General features: G+C 47.3%; 1 protein-coding gene across 11 annotated transcripts in view; it reads right to left on the bottom strand.

The window, feature by feature from the left end:
• LOC134205857 (proton channel OtopLc) overlaps positions 1-23,691 on the bottom strand; it is a 235,334-nt gene that overhangs the window by 5,702 nt on the left and 205,941 nt on the right. For all 11 annotated transcript variants that reach the window (XM_062681510.1, XM_062681506.1, XM_062681512.1 and 8 more), the window contains 3 exons: positions 9,662-9,764; positions 9,429-9,589; positions 8,483-9,366 (listed from right to left, as the gene is read on the bottom strand). In XM_062681510.1, the coding sequence (XP_062537494.1) occupies positions 8,483-9,366; positions 9,429-9,589; positions 9,662-9,764 (1,148 nt within the window). The remainder of the gene's footprint in view (positions 1-8,482; positions 9,367-9,428; positions 9,590-9,661; positions 9,765-23,691) is intronic.

The following is a 23,691-nucleotide window of genomic DNA, read 5'->3' as shown; positions in this document are numbered from 1 at the left end:
GAATTCCTCCGGAAGTTCCTCCGGAATTCCTCCGGAAGTTCCTCCGGGAACGCCTCCGCTAGTTCCTCCTGGAATTCCCTCGGAAGTTCCTCCGGGAATTCCTCCGGAAGTTCCTACCGAAATTCCTTCGGGAATTCCTCCGAAAGTTCGTCCGGAAATTTCTCCGGGAATTCCTCCGGAAGTTCCTCCGGGAATTCCTCGGAAGTTCCTCCGAATTCCTCCGGAAGTTCCTCCAGAATTCCTCCGGAAGTTCCTCCGGGAATTCCTCCGGAAGTTCCTCCGGGAATTCCTCCGGAAGTTCCTCCGGGAATTCCTCCGGAAGTTCCTCCGGAATTCCTCCGGAAGTTCCTCCGGGAATTCCTCGGAAGTTCCTCGGGAATTCCTCCGGAAGTTCCTCAGGAATTCCTCCAGAAATTCTTCCGGGAATTCCTCCGGAAGTTTCTTCAGGATTTCCTCCGGAAGTTCCTCAGGGAATTCCTCCGGAAGTTCCTCCAGGAATTCCTCCGGAAGTTCCTCCAGGAATTCCTCCGGAAGTTCCTCCAGGAATTCCTCCGAAGTTCCTCGGGAATTCCTCCGGAAGTTCCTCCAGGAATTCCTCCGGAAGTTCCTCCGGGAATTCCTCGGAAGTTCCTCCGAATTCCTCCGGAAGTTCCTCCGAATTCCTCCGGAAGTTCCTCCGGGAATTCCTCCGGAAGTTCCTCCGGGAATTCCTCCGGAAGTTCCTCCAGGAATTCCTCCGAAGTTCCTCCGGGAATTCCTCCGGAAGTTCCTCCGGGAATTCCTCGGAAGTTCCTCCGAATTCCTCCGGAAGTTCCTCCGGGAATTCCTCCGGAAGTTCCTCCGGGAATTCCTCGGAAGTTCCTCCGGGAATTCCTCCGGAAGTTCCTCCGAATTCCTCCGGAAGTTCCTCCGGGAATTCCTCCGGAAGTTCCTCCGGAATTCCTCCGGAAGTTCCTCAGGAATTCCTCCGGAAGTTCCTCCGGGAATTCCTCCGGAAGTTCCTCCGGGAATTCCTCGGAAGTTCCTCGGGAATTCCTCCGGAAGTTCCTCCGGGAATTCCTCCGGAAGTTCCTCCGGGAATTCCTCCGGAAGTTCCTCCGGAATTCCTCCGGAAGTTCCTCCGGGAATTCCTCCGGAAGTTCCTCCGAATTCCTCCGGAAGTTCCTCCGGAATTCCTCCGGAAGTTCCTCCGGGAATTCCTCCGGAAGTTCCTCCGGGAATTCCTCCGGAAGTTCCTCCGGAATTCCTCCGGAAGTTCCTCCGGGAATTCCTCCGGAAGTTCCTCAGGAATTCCTCCGGAAGTTCCTCCGGGAATTCCTCCGGAAGTTCCTCCGGAATTCCTCCGGAAGTTCCTCCGAATTCCTCCGGAAGTTCCTCCGGAATTCCTCCGGAAGTTCCTCCGAATTCCTCCGGAAGTTCCTCCGGGAATTCCTCCGGAAGTTCCTCCGGGAATTCCTCGGAAGTTCCTCCGGGAATTCCTCCGGAAGTTCCTCCAGGAATTCCTCCGGAAGTTCCTCCAGGAATTCCTCCGGAAGTTCCTCCGAATTCCTCCGGAAGTTCCTCCAGAATTCCTCCGGAAGTTCCTCCGGAATTCCTCCGGAAGTTCCTCCGGGAATTCCTCCGAAGTTCCTCCGGGAATTCCTCCGGAAGTTCCTCCGGGAATTCCTCGGAAGTTCCTCCGGGAATTCCTCCGGAAGTTCCTCCGAATTCCTCCGGAAGTTCCTCCGGGAATTCCTCCGGAAGTTCCTCCGGGAATTCCTCCGGAAGTTCCTCCGGGAATTCCTCGGAAGTTCCTCCGGAATTCCTCCGGAAGTTCCTCCGGGAATTCCTCCGGAAGTTCCTCCGGGAATTCCTCCGGAAGTTCCTCCGGAATTCCTCCGGAAGTTCCTCCGGGAATTCCTCCGGAAGTTCCTCCGAATTCCTCCGAAGTTCCTCCGGGAATTCCTCGGAAGTTCCTCCGGGAATTCCTCCGGAAGTTCCTCCGGAATTCCTCCGGAAGTTCCTCCGGAATTCCTCCGGAAGTTCCTCCGGGAATTCCTCCGGAAGTTCCTCGGGAATTCCTCCGGAAGTTCCTCCGGGAATTCCTCCGGAAGTTCCTCCGGGAATTCCTCCGGAAGTTCCTCCGGAATTCCTCCGGAAGTTCCTCCGGGAATTCCTCGGAAGTTCCTCCGGGAATTCCTCCGGAAGTTCCTCCGGGAATTCCTCCGGAAGTTCCTCCGGAATTCCTCCGGAAGTTCCTCGGGAATTCCTCGGAAGTTCCTCCGAATTCCTCGGAAGTTCCTCCGGGAATTCCTCCGGAAGTTCCTCCGGGAATTCCTCCGGAAGTTCCTCCGGGAATTCCTCCGGAAGTTCCTCCGGAATTCCTCCGGAAGTTCCTCTGGAATTCCTCCGGAAGTTCCTCCGGGAATTCCTCCGGAAGTTCCTCCGAATTCCTCCGGAAGTTCCTCCGGGAATTCCTCCGGAAGTTCCTCCGGGAATTCCTCGGAAGTTCCTCCGGGAATTCCTCGGAAGTTCCTCCGGAATTCCTCCGGAAGTTCCTCCGGGAATTCCTCCGGAAGTTCCTCCGGGAATTCCTCCGGAAGTTCCTCCGAATTCCTCCGGAAGTTCCTCCGGGAATTCCTCCGGAAGTTCCTCCGAATTCCTCCGGAAGTTCCTCCGGGAATTCCTCCGGAAGTTCCTCCGGAATTCCTCCGGAAGTTCCTCCGGGAATTCCTCCGGAAGTTCCTCCGGAATTCCTCCGGAAGTTCCTCCGGGAATTCCTCCGGAAGTTCCTCCGAATTCCTCGGAAGTTCCTCCAGGAATTCCTCCGGAAGTTCCTCCGGGAATTCCTCCGGAAGTTCCTCCGGAATTCCTCCGGAAGTTCCTCCGGAATTCCTCCGGAAGTTCCTCCGGGAATTCCTCCGGAAGTTCCTCGGGAATTCCTCGGAAGTTCCTCAGGAATTCCTCCGGAAGTTCCTCCGGGAATTCCTCCGGAAGTTCCTCAGGAATTCCTCCGGAAGTTCCTCCGAATTCCTCCGGAAGTTCCTCCGGGAATTCCTCGGAAGTTCCTCAGGGAATTCCTCCGGAAGTTCCTCAGGAATTCCTCCGGAAGTTCCTCCGGAATTCCTCGGAAGTTCCTCGGGAATTCCTCCGGAAGTTCCTCCGGGAATTCCTCGGAAGTTCCTCCGGGAATTCCTCCGGAAGTTCCTCCGAATTCCTCCGGAAGTTCCTCAGGAATTCCTCCGGAAGTTCCTCCAGGAATTCCTCCGGAAGTTCCTCCGGAATTCCTCTGGAAGTTCCTCCGGGAATTCCTCCGGAAGTTCCTGCGGAAGTTCCTCCGGAAGATCCTCCGGTAGTACCTCCGAAAGTTCCTCCGGGAATTCCCCCGGAAGTTCCTCCGGGAATTCCTCCGGAAGTTCCTCCGGGAATTCCTCCGGAAGTTCCTCCGGGAATTCCTCCGGAAGTTCCACCAGGAATTCCTCCGGAAGTTCCTCCGGGAATTCCTCCGGAACTTCCGTAGGAATTCCTCGGAAGTTCCTCCGAATTCCTCCGGAAGTTCCTCCGGGAATTCCTCGGAAGTTCCTCAGGAATTCCTCCGGAAGTTCCTCCAGGAATTCCTCCGGAAGTTCCTCCGGAATTCCTCCGGAAGTTCCTCCGGAATTCCTCCGGAAGTTCCTCGGGAATTCCTCCGGAAGTTCCTCCGGGAATTCCTCCGGAAGTTCCTCCGGGAATTCCTCCGGAAGTTCCTCCGAATTCCTCGGAAGTTCCTCCGGAATTCCTCCGGAAGTTCCTCAGGAATTCCTCCGGAAGTTCCTCCGGGAATTCCTCGGAAGTTCCTCCGGGAATTCCTCCGGAAGTTCCTCAGGAATTCCTCCGGAAGTTCCTCCAGGAATTCCTCGGAAGTTCCTCCGGGAATTCCTCCGGAAGTTCCTCCGGAATTCCTCCGGAAGTTCCTCCGGAATTCCTCCGGAAGTTCCTCCGGGAATTCCTCCGGAAGTTCCTCCAGAATTCCTCCGGAAGTTCCTCGGGAATTCCTCCGGAAGTTCCTCCGGAATTCCTCCGGAAGTTCCTCCGGGAATTCCTCCGGAAGTTCCTCCGGGAATTCCTCCGGAAGTTCCTCAGGAATTCCTCGGAAGTTCCTCGGGAATTCCTCCGGAAGTTCCTCCGAATTCCTCCGGAAGTTCCTCCGGGAATTCCTCCGGAAGTTCCTCCGGGAATTCCTCCGGAAGTTCCTCCGGGAATTCCTACGGAAGTTCCTCTGGGAAATTCTCGGAAAGTTCCTCCAGGAATTCCTCCGGAAGTTCCTCAGGTACTTCCTCCAGAAGTTCCTCTGCGAATTTCTCCGAAAGGTCCTCCGGAAATTTCCTCCGGAAGTTCCTCCGGAATTCCTCCGGAAGTTCCTCCGGAATTCCTCCGGAAGTTCCTCCGGGAATTCCTCGGAAGTTCCTCCGGGAATTCCTCCGGAAGTTCCTCGGGAATTCCTCCGGAAGTTCCTCCGGGAATTCCTCCCGAAGTTCCTCCGGGAATTCCTCCGGAAGTTCCTCCGGGAATTCCTCCGGAAGTTCCTCCGGGAATTCCTCCGGAAGTTCCTCCGGGAATTCCTCCGGAAGTTCCTCCGGGAATTCCTCCGGAAGTTCCTCCGGAAGTTCCTCCTGGAATTCCTCCGGAAGTTCCTCCGGGAATTCCTCCGGAAGTTCCTCCAGGAATTCCTCCGGAAGTTCCTCCGGGAATTCCTCCGGAAGTTCCTCCGGGAATTCCTCCGGAAGTTCCTCCAGGAATTCCTCCGGAAGTTCCTCCAGCAATTCCTCCGGAAGTTCCTCAGAATTCCTCCGGAAGTTCCTCCGGGAATTCCTCCGGAAGTTCCTCCGGGAATTCCTCGGAAGTTCCTCCGAATTCCTCCGGAGATTCCTCCAGGAATTCCTCCGGAAGTTCCTCAGGGAATTCCTCCGGAAGTTCCTCCAGGAATTCCTCCGGAAGTTCCTCAGGGAATTCCTCCGGAAGTTCCTCCGGGAATTCCTCCGGAAGTTCCTCCGGGAATTCCTCCGGAAGGTGCTCGGGGAATTCCTCCGGCAGGTCCTCCGGAATTCCTCGGAAGTTCCTCCGGGAATTCCTCCGGAAGTTCCTCGGGAATTCCTCCGGAAGTTCCTCCAGGAATTCCTCCGGAAGTTCCTCCGGGAATTCCTCGGAAGTTCCTCCGGAATTCCTCGGAAGTTCCTCCGGGAATTCCTCCGGAAGTTCCTCAGGAATTCCTCCGGAAGTTCCTCCGGGAATTCCTCCGGAAGTTCCTCCGGGAATTCCTCCGGAAGTTCCTCAGGAATTCCTCGGAAGTTCCTCCTAGAATTCCTCCGGAAGTTCCTCGGGGAATTCCTCCGGAAGTTCTTCGGGGAATTCCTCCGGAAGTTCCTCCAGGAATTCCTCCAGAAGTTCCTCCAGGAATTCCTCCGGAAGTTCCTCGGGGAATTCCTCCGGAAGTTCCTCGGGGAATTCCTCCGGAAGTTCCTCCAGGAATTCCTCCGGAAGTTCCTCGGGTTATTCCTCCGGAAGTTCCTCCAGGAATTCCTCCGGAAGTTCCTCGTTGAATTCCTCCGGAAGTCCTCACAGGAATTCCTCCGGAAGTTCCTCGGGGAATTCCTCCGGAAGTTCCTCCAGGAATTCCTCCGGAAGTTCCTCGGGTTATTCCTCCGGAAGTTCCTCCAGGAATTCCTCCGGAAGTTCCTCGTTGAATTCCTCCGGAAGTTCCTCCGGGAATTCCTCCGGAAGTTCCTCCGGGAATTCCTCCGGGAATTCCTCCGGAAGTTCCTCCGGGAATTCCTCCGGAAGTTCATCCGGGAATTCCTCCGGAAGTTCCTCAGGGAATTCCTCCGGAAGTTCCTCGGGGAATTCCTCCGGAAGTTCCTCCAGGAATTCCTCGGAAGTTCCTCCGGGAATTCCTCCGGAAGTTCCTCCGGAATTCCTCCGGAAGTTCCTCGGGAATTCCTCCGGAAGTTCCTCCGGAATTCCTCCGGAAGTTCCTCCGGGAATTCCTCCGGAAGTTCCTCCGAATTCCTCGGAAGTTCCTCCGGGAATTCCTCCGGAAGTTCCTCCGGGAATTCCTCCGGAAGTTCCTCAGGAATTCCTCCGGAAGTTCCTCCGGGAATTCCTCCGGAAGTTCCTCCAGGAATTCCTCCGGAAGTTCCTCCTGGAATTCCTCGGAAGTTCCTCCGGGAATTCCTCCGGAAGTTCCTCCGGGAATTCCTCCGGAAGTTCCTCCAGGAATTCCTCGGAAGTTCCTCAGGAATTCCTCCGGAAGTTCCTCGGGAATTCCTCCGGAAGTTCCTCCGGGAATTCCTCCGGAAGTTCCTCCAGGAATTCCTCGGAAGTTCCTCAGGAATTCCTCCGGAAGTTCCTCCGGGAATTCCTCCGGAAGTTCCTCAGGAATTCCTCCGGAAGTTCCTCAGGAATTCCTCCGGAAGTTCCTCAGGAATTCCTCCGGAAGTTCCTCCGGGAATTCCTCCGGAAGTTCCTCGGGAATTCCTCGGAAGTTCCTCCAGGAATTCCTCCGGAAGTTCCTCAGGGAATTCCTCGGAAGTTCCTCCGGGAATTCCTCCGGAAGTTCCTCAGGAATTCCTCCGGAAGTTCCTCAGGAATTCCTCCGGAAGTTCCTCAGGAATTCCTCCGGAAGTTCCTCCAGGAATTCCTCCGGAAGTTCCTCAGGAATTCCTCCGGAAGTTCCTCCAAGAATTCCTCCGGAAGTTCATCCAGGAATTCCTCCGGAAGTTCATCCAGGAATTCCTCCGGAAGTTCCTCAAGAAATTCCTCGGGAAGTTCCTCTAGGAATTCCTCCGGAAGTTCCACCGAAAGTTCCTCCAGGAATTCCTCCGAAAGCTCCTCCAGGAACTCCTCCGAAAGTTCCTCCAGGAATTCCTCCGGAAGTTCCTCCAGGAATTCCTCCGGAAGTTCCTCCAGGAACTCCTCCGGAAGTTCCTCCAGGAACTCCTCCGGAAGTTCCTCCAGGAACTCCTCCGAAAGTTCCTCCAGGAACTCCTCCGGAAGTTCCTCCAGGAACTCCCCCGGAAGTACCATAAGGAACTCCTCCGGAAGTTCCCCCCGGAACTCCTCCGGAAGTTCCCCCGGAACTCCTCCGGAAGTTCCTCCAGGAACTCCTCCGGAAGTTCCTCCAGGAACTCCTCCGGAAGTTCCTCCAGGAACTCCTCCGGAAGTTCCTCCAGGAACTCCTCCGGAAGTTCCTCCAGGAACTCCTCCGGAAGTTCCTCCAGGAACTCCTCCGGAAGTTCCTCCAGGAACTCCTCCGGAAGTTCCTCCAGGAACTCCTCCGGAAGTTCCTCCAGGAACTCCTCCGGAAGTTCCTCCAGGAACTCCTCCGGAAGTTCCTCCAGGAACTCCTCGGAAGTTCCTCCAGGAACTCCTCCGGAAGTTCCCCCAGGAACTCCTCCGGAAGTTCCTCCAGGAACTCCTCCGGAAGTTCCTCCAGGAACTCCTCCGGAAGTTCCTCCAGGAACTCCTCCGGAAGTTCCTCCAGGAACTCCTCCGGAAGTTCCTCCAGGAACTCCTCCGGAAGTTCCTCCAGGAACTCCTCCGGAAGTTCCTCCAGGAACTCCTCCGGAAGTTCCTCCAGGAACTCCTCCGGAAGTTTCTCCAGGAACTCCTCCGGAAGTTCCTCCAGGAACTCCTCCAAAAGTTCCTTTGGAAGTTTCTTTAGGAACTCCTCCGAAATTCTTCCAGGAATTCCTCCGGAAGTTCCTCCAAGAATTACTCCGGAAGCTCCTCCAAGGACACTTCATAAGTTACTCCGAAAACTCTGCATAAATTACCACTCTTCAGATACTTTTTCTGAATTTCTTCCGAAATTCGCAAGTAATTCGGCTAAATCGGCTAAATCCGGAAAATTGTCCAGGAGTTCTTGAAGTACTTCTTATGGGAATTAAATTGCGAGATCTAGATCAAGAAAATCCAACGCTTCTGTGAATTCTTCCAGATATTCCCAATTCTTCCCAAAATTTCTTAAAGAATTCTCCTGGAAAAATCTTCACAAATAAAAGATTCTGGAAATGATTTCTCCTGATATTTCCTTGGGAATTCTTCCAGAACATTTTCCAAGAACTTTTTCACAAATTCTTCCAAGAATCTTCCCGACAATTCCAACGGAAACTTCTGTAGAATTTCGTCAAAAATTCGCCCAGAAATTCTTACATAATTTTTACTGGAAATTCCCTTGAAAACTCCTCCAAAATACCATAAGGAAAATGCTCCCCCTTTTTCAGCGACTTTTTTAGAAGTTCTATCAAAAGTCTCTCAAAAATACCGACAAGAATATCTGCGAGCATTCCTTCAAGAGCATTCAAGAAAATTTCTCACGGAACTGCTCCGGGAAATTCATTTTTCATGAAGAATTAACGACGGAACTTTTGTGGAAACGTGGAACTTATGTGGAACTGCATTAATATCTGCCATCCGCTGGTTGAATGATTATTCAATTACAACAACAAATTCGTTCCATACTCACTTCGGGTAGCGTCCAATGTGCTTCCACATGACGTAAATTACGGCAGCACCGATCAGCGAATATTCAATGATGAACGGATACAGATACGGAGCCGAGTCCTGAACGATGGTTCCCATGATGTTAACCCGGCCGCAACTCACTGCCGTACCGTTGGCGGAAACAGCCGTTGAAACGGCTACGAAAGCCTGCGGGAAAAGCGACTCCAGCGATTCGTAGGTCTGCTCGAGGCTGTTGTTCCGCTGTAGGTAGTCCACGTGGTCGACGAAGTGGTCCAGAAAGGCTGGGCCCTCGGTTGAGGTCGTGGTGGTTGACGGGGTGGTGCTGGCGGTGGTGAACGCATCAAAATCGGCCGTCTCGGTGGTTGATGAGCTGGTGGAGCTTTCCGTAGCTACGATGTCGCGGAGCCGTTCGAATAAGTTGGCTGCCGTGGTTGATATGGTTGTTGTGATGTGTTCCGTAGTGGTAGGAGCAGCTGTAGTAGTGCTGGTGGTGGAGGTTGTAGAAGTGGATGATGACGTTGCTGCACGAGCAGTGGCGGCTGCATCCACCAAGGTTTTGGCAGTGTTCTGAACCATTTTGGATAGTACGCTACCCTCCTGGGAGAGGTCCACCTGGGCGTTCAGGTTCTCACTGACGGGTTCCCATTCGGTGTCTTCGCGGGGCCCCAGTTCGGTTCCCATGACCATTCCGGCGTTTTTGAGGGTATGTTGGCGGATGTTCTCCAGGATGGCGTTGTCTTCCGGTTCGGGACCGCGTCGCTGATGGTAGGCAGTGATCTCCTTCAAAGACTCCAGCACCAGAGTACGAATCCAGACGCACACGTTTGTGGCCACTATGTGCATCAAGCCGAAGCGGGCCAAGACTTTGAAGCGGTGGATGTTGAGCTGTTGAAGTAGAGAAATTTGGATTAAACGTTTCAAGAAAATTAGCATTATCCAAATATTACCCGAGCATTCATGAAAACAAAATACATCTGCATGAATGTGAAAATCATCTGCAGTAGGGGATTGACTCCCCGTAGAATCTGATGGCACGGCGAAGTGAACGGAATTTCAAAGAACGATCCAAACTCCAATCCGGTATAGATCATGGTACCCAATCCGAATGCTGTTCGAATAATGGAGAACAAAATTACTTCAATCATACCAACCCTATAGAAACATATGGAAAATGACTTACCAATGGCTCCCACCCGCAGGAAGAAGCTACCATGGGCCGGATCTTGGGTTGTTTTGCGTTTGCATCGTGGTGACAGCGCAACTTCTGGGTCCGGTGTCGGTTCCTGAGCCGGCAGTTTTACGGGGAATGAAATTGGAAATCAATTATTTGCTATCCGTAAGCTTCAGCTCAGTTCAAACACACAGAAATCAAACCAAAGCTAGGAAATAGACAAATCAAAAGGAAAAGAAAAACCGTATCCAAATAAAAGTCAAAAAGTCGAAATCAGTCAAGCCAAATTAGGTTTGAATCGAAGTGCGTTAAACAGAAAACGAAAAAAAAACCGAAACAGTAACAGATCAATGCATTCAACGCAAATCATTAGTGGAAAAGAACACCGAATTAGGAGGGTTTGTTTTTAGTGTTATTGAGTTAATTTCATGGTTGTTTGGTTGCGTTGGGTGATAGATTGATTGACTCTCCTCAACTGTTGTAGACTTATTCATATTAAACGGCACGGTCACATGGATTGGATGGAGTTCTACCGGACGGTGCGGTGTGTTGGGAACCGGATATCAAGTACAGTCAAGTGAGCTTTAGTAGGAGAGCTTCATTCCTAAAACGCCATTCTATCCCAATATGAGACAGTTGGGGAACTATGCATTGGATGCATCAAACACTACTCTGTCACGTAGAATGTTGTAACAATATGACAAGGAAGGAAACTGATAGCGTGCTGCAACTTTCCAGACGCACATATCGAGTTGATGATAATAGCGTTTTTAGAGAGTATTCTTTTGTTTGTTTTTTTTTATACCCTTGATAGCCAATAGCCAAGCATGGCAATGAAAAAAGGATGACAGGGACGTAGGAAAAAGTTGTGCATGGAATTGAAATCCTTTTCCTATCGCGATTATTTGAGGTAATGGTTTCAGATGAGAAAAAAGCATAGCATGATCAATCTTAATTTTCATACTTTTACTTTGTATCAACGAATACGTATTTCTTGTCATGGAAAATTTTCCTATGTTCTGTATTGCAAAAGTTCTGGTTTGTCCGCATAATACTTTAACTATTACTCAAAAAAGTTTTGTTAAATTTTTAATATTCATATTCAACCGATGATAAAGTCATCGCAAGTTTCTAGTTGATGTAGTAGGTAGTTTGCGCCGTTCTCGAGCAAGTTTAAAAATACTTTGAAACCCCTTCATAAACATTGAAATTAATCACTGCTAAAGCAAACATTATTACTAGTTTTTTTTTTATTGCCAGTTCATAAATTTGGCAGGCTCAACCATATGTGACACTTTGCAGAGCTGCAATTCTCAAATATGACATTTTATAATTTTTATCATCTTATCGTTAACATTTAGTTGGGATGGAACTCATCCGGAAATTTTACGTCGTGAACGGGATGGCGTAGCGTCGGGCTCGAATTAATGTTCATCAGGGAGAATCTTCCGGATGACAGGAACTGCATGGAACACGAAACTTTTATTATTAAATTTGACTAAGTTACCAATGATTAGATATCTGATCTTATCAGGGATTTTTCATGGAGAAGTTAAAGGTCTTATTGATTTGGGGCCTTTATTAAATGAACTAAATATTCGTCTGCACATTTATGTCGTGCTTATTCTTTTTATAAAATATACCTAATTTGCACTTAACTATTGCTTTTGTATCTTCATAAGTATAAAAATTGAATACCAAAATAATAAAAGGTAGTTGCCATAATAATAACGGTAGATTTACCCAAACGTGAAATACCCAAATGACCGCAGCAATACGGTTATTCGGGAATTTCACGTTTAGGGAATTCTCATTTTCGGATAAATGTCACTTTCGAGGCAATGTCTTTCATGAAGAAATGTAACTCCGGGAGAATGCCATTTTTAGCGAAATATTGTATTTGCGGAGAAAAATCGAAATACTGGTGCAACTGCATTTTCATTCGCGAAATTTATCTTTCTCGCATAAAAATACGAAATAGTAAAAAAAAAATGAATTTAATCTTCTGCTCTTCATGATAGCAATAAAAACAAGTTTCTATATAATTGAAACGTAGGCAATAACACAACAGCAGAAATTATATAATATTATTATATTATTGGCATGTTAAGCTAGATCTCGTGACACATCACTCAACTTTTTTGGCAGTTTTTGTTCAGTGTTCGAGAAACTGTCACACATGTCACACATGATGCCAATCCATAGTAGCCGGATAAGGAAAAGTCCTTCACTCGAGGACATATCGGCCTTCGTAAAGCTCCAGGATCAAGAAAAGAGGAAAATCTATTGCATATCCGCCCTGACACCGAGACTTTTGCAAAAATGGCGCGAAAATACATTAAAAGTTTTCGTATACTCTTACTCGGTAAATATGGAAACCAGTGCACAATATCGGCAAGTTATGAAGGAATTGGTCACTCCAAAAAATCCTGACAGAGCAGGAGCCAATTCAACGCGGGATAATTTTGCATTGGCAAATGAGTTGCGAGAGAAACATCCGCATTTGGAAAGATTTTACAGTTCATGGATGCTATTATCCAACTACATTAACTCCACAGAAGCACACGAACGAGAATCAAACGAGAAACCACTAAGTTGTTTTTTTGAAACATTTATTTTTTTACAAAACAAATAAACGCAGTAATTCGAAAGTTCGAATTGCGTCGCAGTGTATTCTGGCGCCAACCATTACCCATACGGAATGGAACCATGTATTGCTTTGGATTTGGCAATTATATGAAAAGCAAAATCTCGACAGAATTGGAAAAAAATGTTCGGGTGAATATGCCTACAGCATGTAAGCTTTTTCAAATTCCACCCATGCCAAGAAAGCACAAAAATGATTATCCAAACTTCTGGCGAAACTCTTCTCGATAAATAACTTTTTTCCCAATAATACCGTATCCTTCTCGCCTTAGCATATCTTGGTTTTCGAAGCTCACTTCAACTAAAAATACAAGGTTGTACACATCTCAAGGAAACGATAGAAGCTCTGCCATGTAACGCACGGTTTCTGATTCTCGGATTTGAATAGCACGACGCCCGACACATTTCCAGGACATTGCTGACTCATGCAAAATTGTGCACACAGAGGACATGCTAATTGACACCTGGAACTTCAGTTGGAACAGTTGCTCGCTTCGTTAATATAATTCAACCAGCCAGGTTCATTTTTACACACCGAATTTCTTGTATACCTGGACTCGTTTCTTCCGGCTGATCAACCCATCCTCAAGAAATGTGGATTACTTGCGATAGATTTCAGCCAGCTTTTGTCTTACTGATTCCGAGAAAGAAGTTTCCATACAAGGCATGGTAGATAGTATTAGCACTTGGGTGGTGTCGATGAACGATTTGGATAATGATACTTGCCATTTCTGAATAAAAAATTAAATAAAATTATATTTAAATAAAATATTAGCAAATATGAACCAAATAACCTTTTTCGTTTGCAAATTTGTATGTGAATATCAGCAAATAGCAATAACATAAATATACACTGATAGAAACGAGTCTTTTCATTTTGACATTATGCTCGCAAACGCGAGTCGCTGGGCAACTTGAATCGCGCGATTCGGATTAGTGCCAGAGAAATGTCACTTCGGGGAAAGGTTACGTTCGGGAAAATGTAATTTTAACAGGGTTTGCAGAAATCGCGATAACGAACAGATAACGAACAACGATCAAAGAGAGACGAAAACCTCTTCACGTCATAACAAGCCATGAACACAAAACTGCACTTGTATACAAGTTGGATAAAAACTGATTCGGATAGTCGGCCCCAACCAAGGGGTTTTGGTAAAACCCATCATTTTTTCGCACAGCTGTGTAAAACAAGTTGAAATGCATCATCAGAACCGGTGCCCCCGCAATTGGGGCTTATGAAAAGAAATTTATCATGGGTTGTAGCCCCCCGGAATCAGTTCATTATCGTAACAGCTTGAGCTTGAGCTTGAGCTTGATTGACTGCTCGTAGTTGCTACTCCATTATGACCAGATCAGCTGTTCTTGCACAGGGAACCAACAGATGTTTGCTTGGGTCTAGCACACATCTTCAATGTACAAGTACTGGTGATCTTGTTTGTTAGAGTCATACTGGCGCCTGCCACGTCAGAATGCATTGGTAGGGAAGGGGGAGGAAATGATGATGCAATCACTCGCCCACTGCAAGCCGAATATACCTCTGCACTTGCCACGAGTTCATGCGGAATTTGTTGGAATTTCTGGGTTAGGTTGGAGAGGCAGAGATCCGTCTTGGTTAACGAGCTGCCAATGTGATAGGTAGGAGAAGGTTACTGATGTAATTTCTAATTGGATGTAGGAAACGAGCTCTATAGTTCATTTCCAATTCTAGCAGATTATTGTTAGAATACTCAAGTTGAAGGTATAGGAATAGTAATGGAAATGGACTTGGAATTGGACTTGCGAAATAAAGAGAAAGATACAAAGTAGGAAAATGGAACGGACCTGGGATTGAACCCACGACCTCCTGCGTATGAGGCAGAAGCAGTAGCCATATGACTACCAAGCCCGCTACAGTTCATTATCGTAACAGCTACCGAAAAACGTCTCTCACGGTGTGCTATCTATCGAAAGTGTATACAGACGTGATAAGTGAGAGATTTTCTTATTCTCCTTTGAATTCAAACCCTGGATTTTCAGGAAAATTCCTTTTTCGAGAAAATGACATGCTCGGGAAAATGTTACGCTCGAAGAAACGTCACTTTCTGGGAAATGTCATTTGTTGGGAAATGTTATTTTCAGAGAACTGTCATTTTAAGCGAAAAGTCAGTTGCGGGAAAATGTCACTATCGAGAAAATCTCATGTCCGGTGAAAGGTCATTTTCAGGATAATATCACTTTCGAAGGAACATCAATTTCAGGTGAATATCACATTCGAGGAAATGTCATTTTCAGATTAATATCATATTCAGAGAAATGACATTTCCCGGTAAATAGTGTTGAACCTAACAAAAAATGACATTTTTTGGGAAACGTCACTATTGGAGAAAGGTCATTTGCGAGAAATTTGACATTCGGGGAAATGTTTTTCGATTGTCACTTTTGAGGAAATTTCACGTTCGGAAAAATATCACTCTTGGGGAGATGTTACTTTCGGGGAAATGTCACTCTTGAGGAATTGCCGTTCAGCGAAATATCACTTCCGGGAAAACATCATTCTCGGGGAAATACCACTTATAGGAAAATGTCACTCTTAGGGAAAAGTCACTTTCGAATAAAAGTCGCTTTGAGGGAAATGTTACTTTCGGGGAATTGTCATTCACGGGGAAACATCACTTTGAGGAATCGTCTATTTTGAGGAAAAGTCACTTTTGAACGAATTGTCGCTTCCGGGGAAATGTCACTTTCGGGAAAATGTAACTTTCAGGGAAATATAACTTTTGAGAAATGTCACTTTCGGGGAAACTCTACGTTTGGGGAAAAGTCGCTTTCAGGGAAATGTCACTTTCGGGGAAATTTCACCTTCGTGGAAATGTCACTTCCGGTGAAATGTTGATTTGGGAGAAATGTCACTTTCGGGAAAATGTCTCTTTCGGTGCGATGTCACTCTTGAGAAAAAGTCACATTTAGAAGAAAAAAGTCACTTTCAAAGAAATGCTGCTTTCGGTAAAATGTCATTTTCGAGAAATTTGAGGGTGGTGTTTTTGATTGTCACTTGCAGGGAAAGGAATTTTCGTGGAAATTTCACATTCGGGAAAGTATCACTTTGAAGAAATGTTACTTTCTCGGAAACGTCACTTTCGAGGAAATGTCAATTTCCGGAAAATGTCACTCTTGAGGAAATGCCGTTTACGGAGAATTGTCACTTCCGGGAAAATATCATTCTCGGGGAAATACCACTTAGAGGAAAACGTCACTCTTAGGGAAAAATCACTTTCGAAGAAATGTCTCTTTCAGGAATATGTTACTTTCGGAGAATTGTCATTCACGGGGAAACATCACTTTGAGGAATCGTCTTTTTTGAGGAAAAGTCACTTTTGATCGAATGGTAGCTGCCGGAGACATGTCAGTTTCGGGAAATTGTAACTTTCAGGGAAATGTCACTCTCGAGCAATGTCACTTTCGGAGAAACCTTACGTTTGGGGAAAAGTCACCTTCGAGTATACTTCACTTTTGGAAAAGTCACTTTCGGCGAAATGTTGCATTCGGGGAAATGTCACTTTTGGGAAAAGTCACGTTGGCGAAATGTCACTTTCGATAAAATTACGTTTTCGGGTAATGCCACTTTCGGGGACATGTAACTTTCGGGGAAATGTCTCCTTAGTGGAAATGGCACTTTCCGGGAAATGTCACTTTTGGGAAAAAGTCACTGTCGATGGAAACTTAAAAAAAAAAAATCTTTTCAAAAGGACCTAAGGCCGTTACAAATATTTAATTAACATTTTGTCCTGCTGGTCTCCGAAAGGTGAAGGGTGGGGGGATAATAAAAAATAAATATTAAAATGAAAAAAAAAATCAAAATACTCCTCGGATTTGTTAAAGAATGTTTTGAACAGAGCCTAAAATATTCATCTTCATGAAGCAACTTCAGTCCGAATTTTGACAAACATCGCATGAATATTCAAAACATAGAATGACATAGTCAGACGACTACTCCACGAACTCATTCATTCGACTGTCACTGAATGTGTTTACTATGTGTAGAAAAAAATATAATTATCATTGTTTATGTTGATGTTTACCGCTGAAAGTGCCCCGCGGATGAAAATCGGATTCAGTCCTGTGTGATAAATCACTTTACTCATTTGAAACGTATTCAGATTTCAGATAATTTATCAATTTGTAAAATGTGCATAAATATTCAATGACTAATATTCAACTGAATATTGACTGTCCAGAGCCGACTATGAATGTGTCGGAAGTGAACTGACAAATGAAGAAAAATGGACTTCACTAAAAAAAATCGATTATTTTACACTCTGGTTTTGAAAATCCTCAAAACTATCCGAATTTTATTTTGTTGCCCTCTCAAAATATTATTTTTTGGCAAAAAAATCCTAGGGGAGAGAGATAAAATAGTTTTTAAATATTTGTATCAGCCTAAGTAACATTTGTCATGAAGTAATTTGTATATTACAATCAGCAGACAAAAACTTTTGATTGCAGTACTCAAATTGATTTATGAAAAAAAATTTACTTGGGTCCTTTTGAAAAGTTAAGCAAGAAATGCTGCTTTCGGGGAAAAGTCATTTTCGGAGATACTTCTCTTTTAGGAAAAATAACTTTCGGCGAAATGCTGCATTCGGAGAAATGTCACTTTCAGGGAATCATCACTTTTGGGAAAAGTCAATGTTGACGGAATGTCAATTTCGACGAAATGTCGTTTTTGGGTAATGAAAATTTAGGGGAATGTAATTTTAGGGCTTCCACGATTATACTCTTCTTTTTCTCTCGGAAACTTGGAAAAAGGATTACCATCGTTATAATAATTGCGCTTCGCCTGCTTTATAAAATCCTGTTCTATATAAAATAGTAGTTTGTGCAACTAGTTGCAAAAAGATGATTTTTTCAGCACGAGTTGTACGTTTATCCAACGAGGCTTGCCGAGTTGGATAAATACTACGAGTGCTAAAAAAATCGAGTTTTGTAACGAGTTGCACACGCTATTTTTTGCAATGACGAAAAATTGGCTTTGATATTATTAATCTGTACCAAAATTGTATAGTCTAGTTTAATCATCATGATCATTCTTGCCAATAAATCATATTTCTGCAGAGAGCAATCAGATTTCATGTTATCGTGCCACATTGCATAGGTCGACAAGGCATGAAATAAATATGAACTTGCTTTTGGAAAATTTTGATGTCATGTTTATCAAACTAATTAATTTATTACGAAGCGCAGAGAATTCACTACGTAAGCACTTACCCAAGCTAATACAGCAAAATGTAGTCATGTAATCACTGTTCTGATGTTGGTTTTCCATTATAGCGCCCACATTAGTGCTATAATGAATATTATACAACTCATTTGGGTTGCATAATGTTCATTAAAGCACCTATTTCGTTGGTATGGAAAAGTAGGCCATTTTATCACTCAAAGACGAACTGTAAACCAGGTATTATGATCAGGAATTGCAAAAAAATCTTTGAACGTTTCTCTCAAGCCGTACAAAATCTTGTAATGTTTGCCACTGAGCTTCAGATCTGATAACTAAAGATGTAGGCTTCTTGTAATCCAGTATCACTTTCATCCTTGTTTCCATTGTCGAATAATCAGCTCCGCTGCCGTCCAGAAAATCAGGATTATGGAACCTGATGCTGTCAACTTGCATTACGAACCCTTCCCCCACTTTATGGTATCATCTGTAACGTTGATCTTCGAACAAATACACCTTTAGTCTTCGACACTCGAAATATTCGATAGGTAAGGCAACGAACTGACACCATGAGATGCATTGGTAGTTCAGGTGAATCTCTGTAGGGAAACACTAGCACTCGCACTTTTTCCGGCTGCTATTCATTCAGGACTTCTTCTGTCGATAAGAACGAACTGGAACGTACGTGGAACACTTTAATCTGGGCACCCACAATTTATCCGTTCCGGAACTCCTCAGACCGCTCTCCGGGCATACTGGGGACATCAACCCGGGATATAAGACCCAACCGATTCAAACCCCAACCCTTCCCTCAGAGGTACGGCTCTTGGAATAACTTGCCGAACCTCGAGCTGGTAATTAACAACAGTCTCCCCTGGGTTATTAGCCTATAGGAGGTTAATCGTGTAACCTCCGGCTCAATGTATCGGTCCCTCGGAGGAAGATACAAGTGGGTTACTAAGGTAGGTGCCGACATCAGGCATTCGGTGGCAATAGGGGTTATTTAGGACATCCCGCACAGCTGGAGCAGACATACGATGGATGCCCACTGCGGGACGTTAAAATCGTCATCGGTGACATGAACGCACAGGTAGGAAGGGAGGAAATGTATAGACCGGTCATCGGACCGGATAGTCTGCACACCGTATCGAATGACAACGGCCAACGATGCATAAACTTCGCAGCCTCCCGCGGAATGGTAGTCCGAAGCACCTTCTTTCCCCGCAAAAATATCCACAAGGCCACATGGAGATCACCTAACCAAGAAACGGAAAACCAAATCGACCACGTTCTAATCGACGGTAAATTCTTCTCCGACATCACGAACATCCGCACTTACCGCAGTGCGAATATTGAATCCGACCACTACCTCGTTGCAGTATGCCTGCGCTCAAAACTCTCGACGGTGTACAATACGCGTCGAAGTCGGACGCCGCGGCTTAACATTGGGCGGCTACAAGACGGTAGACTAGCCCAAGAATACGCGCAGCAGCTGGAAGTGGCACTTCCAACGGAAGAGCAGCTAGGCGCAGCATCTCTTGAAGATGGCTGGAGAGATATTCGATCCGCCATTGGTAGCACCGCAACTGCTGCACTTGGCATGGTTCCCCTGGATCAGAGAAACGACTGGTATGACGGCGAATGTGAGCAGTTAGTGGAAGAGAAGAATGCAGCATGGGCGAGATTGCTGCAACACCGCACGAGGGCGAACGAGGCACGATATAAACAGGCGTGGAACAGACAAAACTCGATTTTCAGGAGGAAAAAGCGCCAGCAGGAAGATCGAGACCGTGAAGAAACTGAGCAGCTGTACCGCGCTAATAACACACGAAAGTTCTATGAGAAGTTAAACCGTTCACGTAAGGGCCACGTGCCACAGCCCGATATGTGTAAGGACACAAACGGGAACCTTCTTACGAACGAGCGTGAGGTGATCCAAAGGTGGCGGCAGCACTACGAAGAACACCTGAATGGCGATGTGGCAGACGAAGATGGCGATATGGTGATGGACTTGGGAGAACGCGCGCAGGACATAATTCTACCGGCTCCGGCTCTCCAGGAAATCCAGGAGGAGATTGGCCGGCTCAAGAACAACAAAGCCCGTGGGGTTGACCAACTACCAGGAGAGCTATTTAAACACGGTGGTGAGGCACTGGCTAGAGCGCTGCACTGGGTCATTACCAAGATTTGGGAGGAGGAAGTTTTGCCGCAGGAGTGGATGGAAGGTGTCGTGTGTCCCATCTACAAAAAGCGCGATAAGCTGGATTGTAGCAACTACCACGAAATCACATTGCGAAATCACATCGCCTACAAGGTACTCTCCCAAATTTTACACCATCGACTAACACCAATTACAAAGGAGTTCGTGGGGCAGTACCAGGCGGGATTTATGGGCGAACGCTCCACCACGGACCAGGTGTTTGCCATTCGCCAAGTACTGCAGAAATGCCGCGAATACAACGTGCCCACACATCATCTATTCATCGACTTCAAAGCCGCATATGATACAATCGATCGGGACCAGCTATGGCAGCTAATGCACGAACACGGTTTTCCGGATAAACTGACACGGTTGATCAAAGCGACGATGGATCGGGTGATGTGCGTAGTTCGAGTTTCAGGAGCATTCTCGAGTCCCTTCGAAACCCGCAGAGGGTTACGGCAAGGTGATGGTCTTTCGTGTTTGCTATTCAACATCGCATTAACACGAGTGGTACAATTTTCAATAAGTCCGTCCAGCTATTTGGTTTCGCCGACGACATAGATATTATGGCACGTAACTTTGAGAAGATGGAGGAAGCCTACATCAGACTGAAGAGGGAAGCTAAGCGGATCGGACTAGTCAACAACACGTCGAAGACGAAGTACATGATAGGAAGAGGTTCAAGAGAAGACAATGTAAGCCACCCACCGCGAGTTTGCATCGGTGGTGACGAAATCGAGGTGGTAGAAGAATTTGTGTACTTGGGCTCACTGGTGACTGCCGAAAATGACACCAGCAGAGAAATTCGGAGACGCATAGTGGCTGGAAATCGTACGTACTTTGGACTCCGCAAGACGCTCAGATCGAATAGAGTTCGCCGCCGTACCAAACTGACAATCTACGAAACACTAATTAGACCGGTAGTCCTCTACGGACACGAGACCTGGACGATGCTCGTGGAGGACCAACGCGCACTTGGAGTTTTCGAAAGGAAAGTGCTGCGTACCATCTATGGTGGGGTGCAGATGGCGGACGGTACGTGGAGGAGGCGAATGAACCACGAATTGCATCAGCTGTTGGGAGAACCATCCATCGTTCACACCGCGAAAATCGGACGACTGCGATGGACCGGGCACGTAGCCAGAATGTCGGACAGTAACCCGGTGAAAATGGTTCTCGACAACGATCCGACGGGCACAAGAAGGCGAGGTGCGCAGCGGGCAAGGTGGATCGATCAGGTGGAAGATGACTTGCGGACCCTCCGTAGACTGCGTGGCTGGCGACGTGTAGCCATGGACCGAGCCGAATGGAGAAGACTCTTATATACCACTTATATATCGGCCTTAGTCTGAATAAATAATAATAGGACATCCCTTTTGACGTACTAGAGCTCAACGTGGATATCTCAGTGGTGGGAGTGCCGATTCCCGAGGTATCATGCCAATAAGCGTAGTCAACATGTACCTACCTGACGGTCTGCTTTATTGACGACTCTCTCTCCCCACTCCTCCTCTTGGGAGACATGAACGCGCACCACCCAGTCTGGGGCGATCTAAGGTCCGATCCTCGTGGTGTCGACTTACTGGAAGATTTTGAGTCTGCTGACCTGGTGCCACTCAATAATGGTTCACCAACCTTCTTCAACGGCCTTTCGGCCTTTCGCCATCGACCACCGCCAGTCGATACATTCTCCCCATTTTCAAGTGGAAAATGTCTTCCGAACTTTTTTGGAATAACCACAATAATGGTCATTACCTCCCCTCCTAACACCTCCCGGAAGCCACGGCGGCGATACGATCTCGACTGGGGAGCCTATGAAAACCACCTTCGTGGGGCCCTTGAAAATAGCACTCTGTTAACAGTATCCTAATTCGCCAAGGTCGTCTTGGATGCTGCTGGGACGTCTATACCACAAGCCAGCAGCCGACCTGGAGGTAAAGCCCTTCGTTGGTGGTCGGACGGAACGCGTCGGGCAGTTAAAGCGCGTAGGAAGGCTCTACGATTTCTTAGGAGACTTCCCGCCAGTCATCCAAAGAAGATAAGTGCGCTACAAACATACAGAGAAAAGTACAGCGAGTGCCGTTCCGTCATCCAAGAAGCCAAGAAGAAACAATGGAAGAATTTTCTCGACTCCATCAACTCGGCCAAATCCGCCGCCGAACTATGGAGGAAAGTAAATGCTCTCGTCTAAAAAAATGTTGAAGATCGCACTATATCAGACCCTCCGGAAGCTGCTAAACGCTATCGGGGAGTATTTTGCTTCACATGTCGCGGTAAGTGGGTACCCAGCCGAATTCCAGAGGATCATCACCACCAGATCCTGCTCTCTCGAGGACTTCCAAGTCCCCCCGGACTTGTCGAACTCCTCATCCAGCCAGCTTTCCTTTGTCGCCGAGATTTCATTCACCCTCGCCAGGAGTAACGGGAATCCCACTGGACCAGATGGAGTACCCTACCCTACCCTACCCGATGATCAAAAACCATTCCCTTTCCGCTAAAGCCGTATTTTTGGATTTGGTCAATCAATACTGATCGGTCCAAAGCTCTCCAGACGAATGGCGGCTCAGCCACGTCATTCCAATACCGAAGGATAGGATCACCTCCCGAGATGCCTCAAAATACCGCCCTATCTCGCTAACCTCCTGCGTATCTAAGGTTGTCGAGAGGCTAGTTAACCATCGTCTACGAGATAAACTCGAGGCCGATGGAAGATTCGGCTTCCAACAGCATGCCTTCCATCCTGGATACGGAACCGGTATTTGGTATCGATTGGCATCTCGAAGGCGTTCAATTGGACCTGGACACCACTAGTTTTGCAGCAACTCAGCGAATGGGGATTCTCGGGCAACATACTGACATTTGCTCGGAATTTCCTCAAAGGGCGATCATTTCAAGTCGTCATCGGAAATCAGTCCAAAATCTACCAGGAGGAAACTGGCGTACCCCAAGGATCGGTCCTAGTAGTCACTTTATTTATGGTCGCCATGAACGGAATTTTTCGTTTCCTGCCATCCAACGTTTACGTTCACATTTATGCCGACGACATCCTATTGATAGTCGTCGGAGATACACCTGGACGCACTCGTATCAGAGCACAATCCGCCACTAGAGCCGTCCTCCATAGGGCCACCTCGGTAGGAAGTAGGCTCCAAAATACAATTTTTGATGCTACTCCATACATTTTTTTTCCATAAAAACTTCCCATGAGATTATTCATTTCATTTATTTAGTTTACATCTAAATAGATAACACTGAATCAACAATTTGACGCCACAATACACGGTTCGAGGCCGCATCTCTCCATCCTCGGATACGCCCCACGCTCGCCAAGTCGTTTTGCACCTGGTATGCCCATCTCGCTCGCTGCGCTCCACGCCGTCTCGTACCTGCTGGATCGGAAGCGAACACCATCTTTGCAGGGTTGCTGTCCGGCATTCTTGCAACATGCCCTGCCCATCGTACCCTTCCGGCTTTAGCTACCTTCTGGATGCTGGGTTCGCCGTAGAGTTGGGCGAGCTCATGGTTCATTCTTCGCCGCCACACACCGTCTTCTTGCACACCGCCAAAGATGGTCCTAAGCACCCGTCTCTCGAATACTCCGAGTGCTTGCAAGTCCTCCTCGAGCATTGTCCATGTTTCATGTCCGTAGAGGACAAAAGGTCTTATTAGCATTTTGTACATGACACATTTGGTGCGGTAGCGAATCTTTTTCGACCGCAGTTTTTTTCTGGAGCCCGTAGTAGGCCCGACTTCCACAGATGATGCGCCTTCGTATTTCACGACTAACGTTGTTGTCAGCCGTTATCAAGGATCCGAGGTAGACGAATTCCTCGACCACCGCGAAGGTAACCCCGTCTATCCTAACACTGCTTCCCAGGCGGGCCCTGTACTTTGTCTTTGACGCATTCACCACCAGTCCAACTTTTGTTGCATCACGTTTCAGGCGGGTATACAGTTCTGCCACCTTTGCAAATGTTCGGCCGACAATGTCCATGT

The sequence above is a fragment of the Armigeres subalbatus genome, chromosome 1 (genome assembly GCF_024139115.2).
Source record: "Armigeres subalbatus isolate Guangzhou_Male chromosome 1, GZ_Asu_2, whole genome shotgun sequence".
NCBI lineage: Eukaryota > Metazoa > Arthropoda > Insecta > Diptera > Culicidae > Armigeres > Armigeres subalbatus.
Note: the sequence above shows the minus strand (reverse complement) of the source record. Positions and strands in the feature narration are given on the sequence as shown.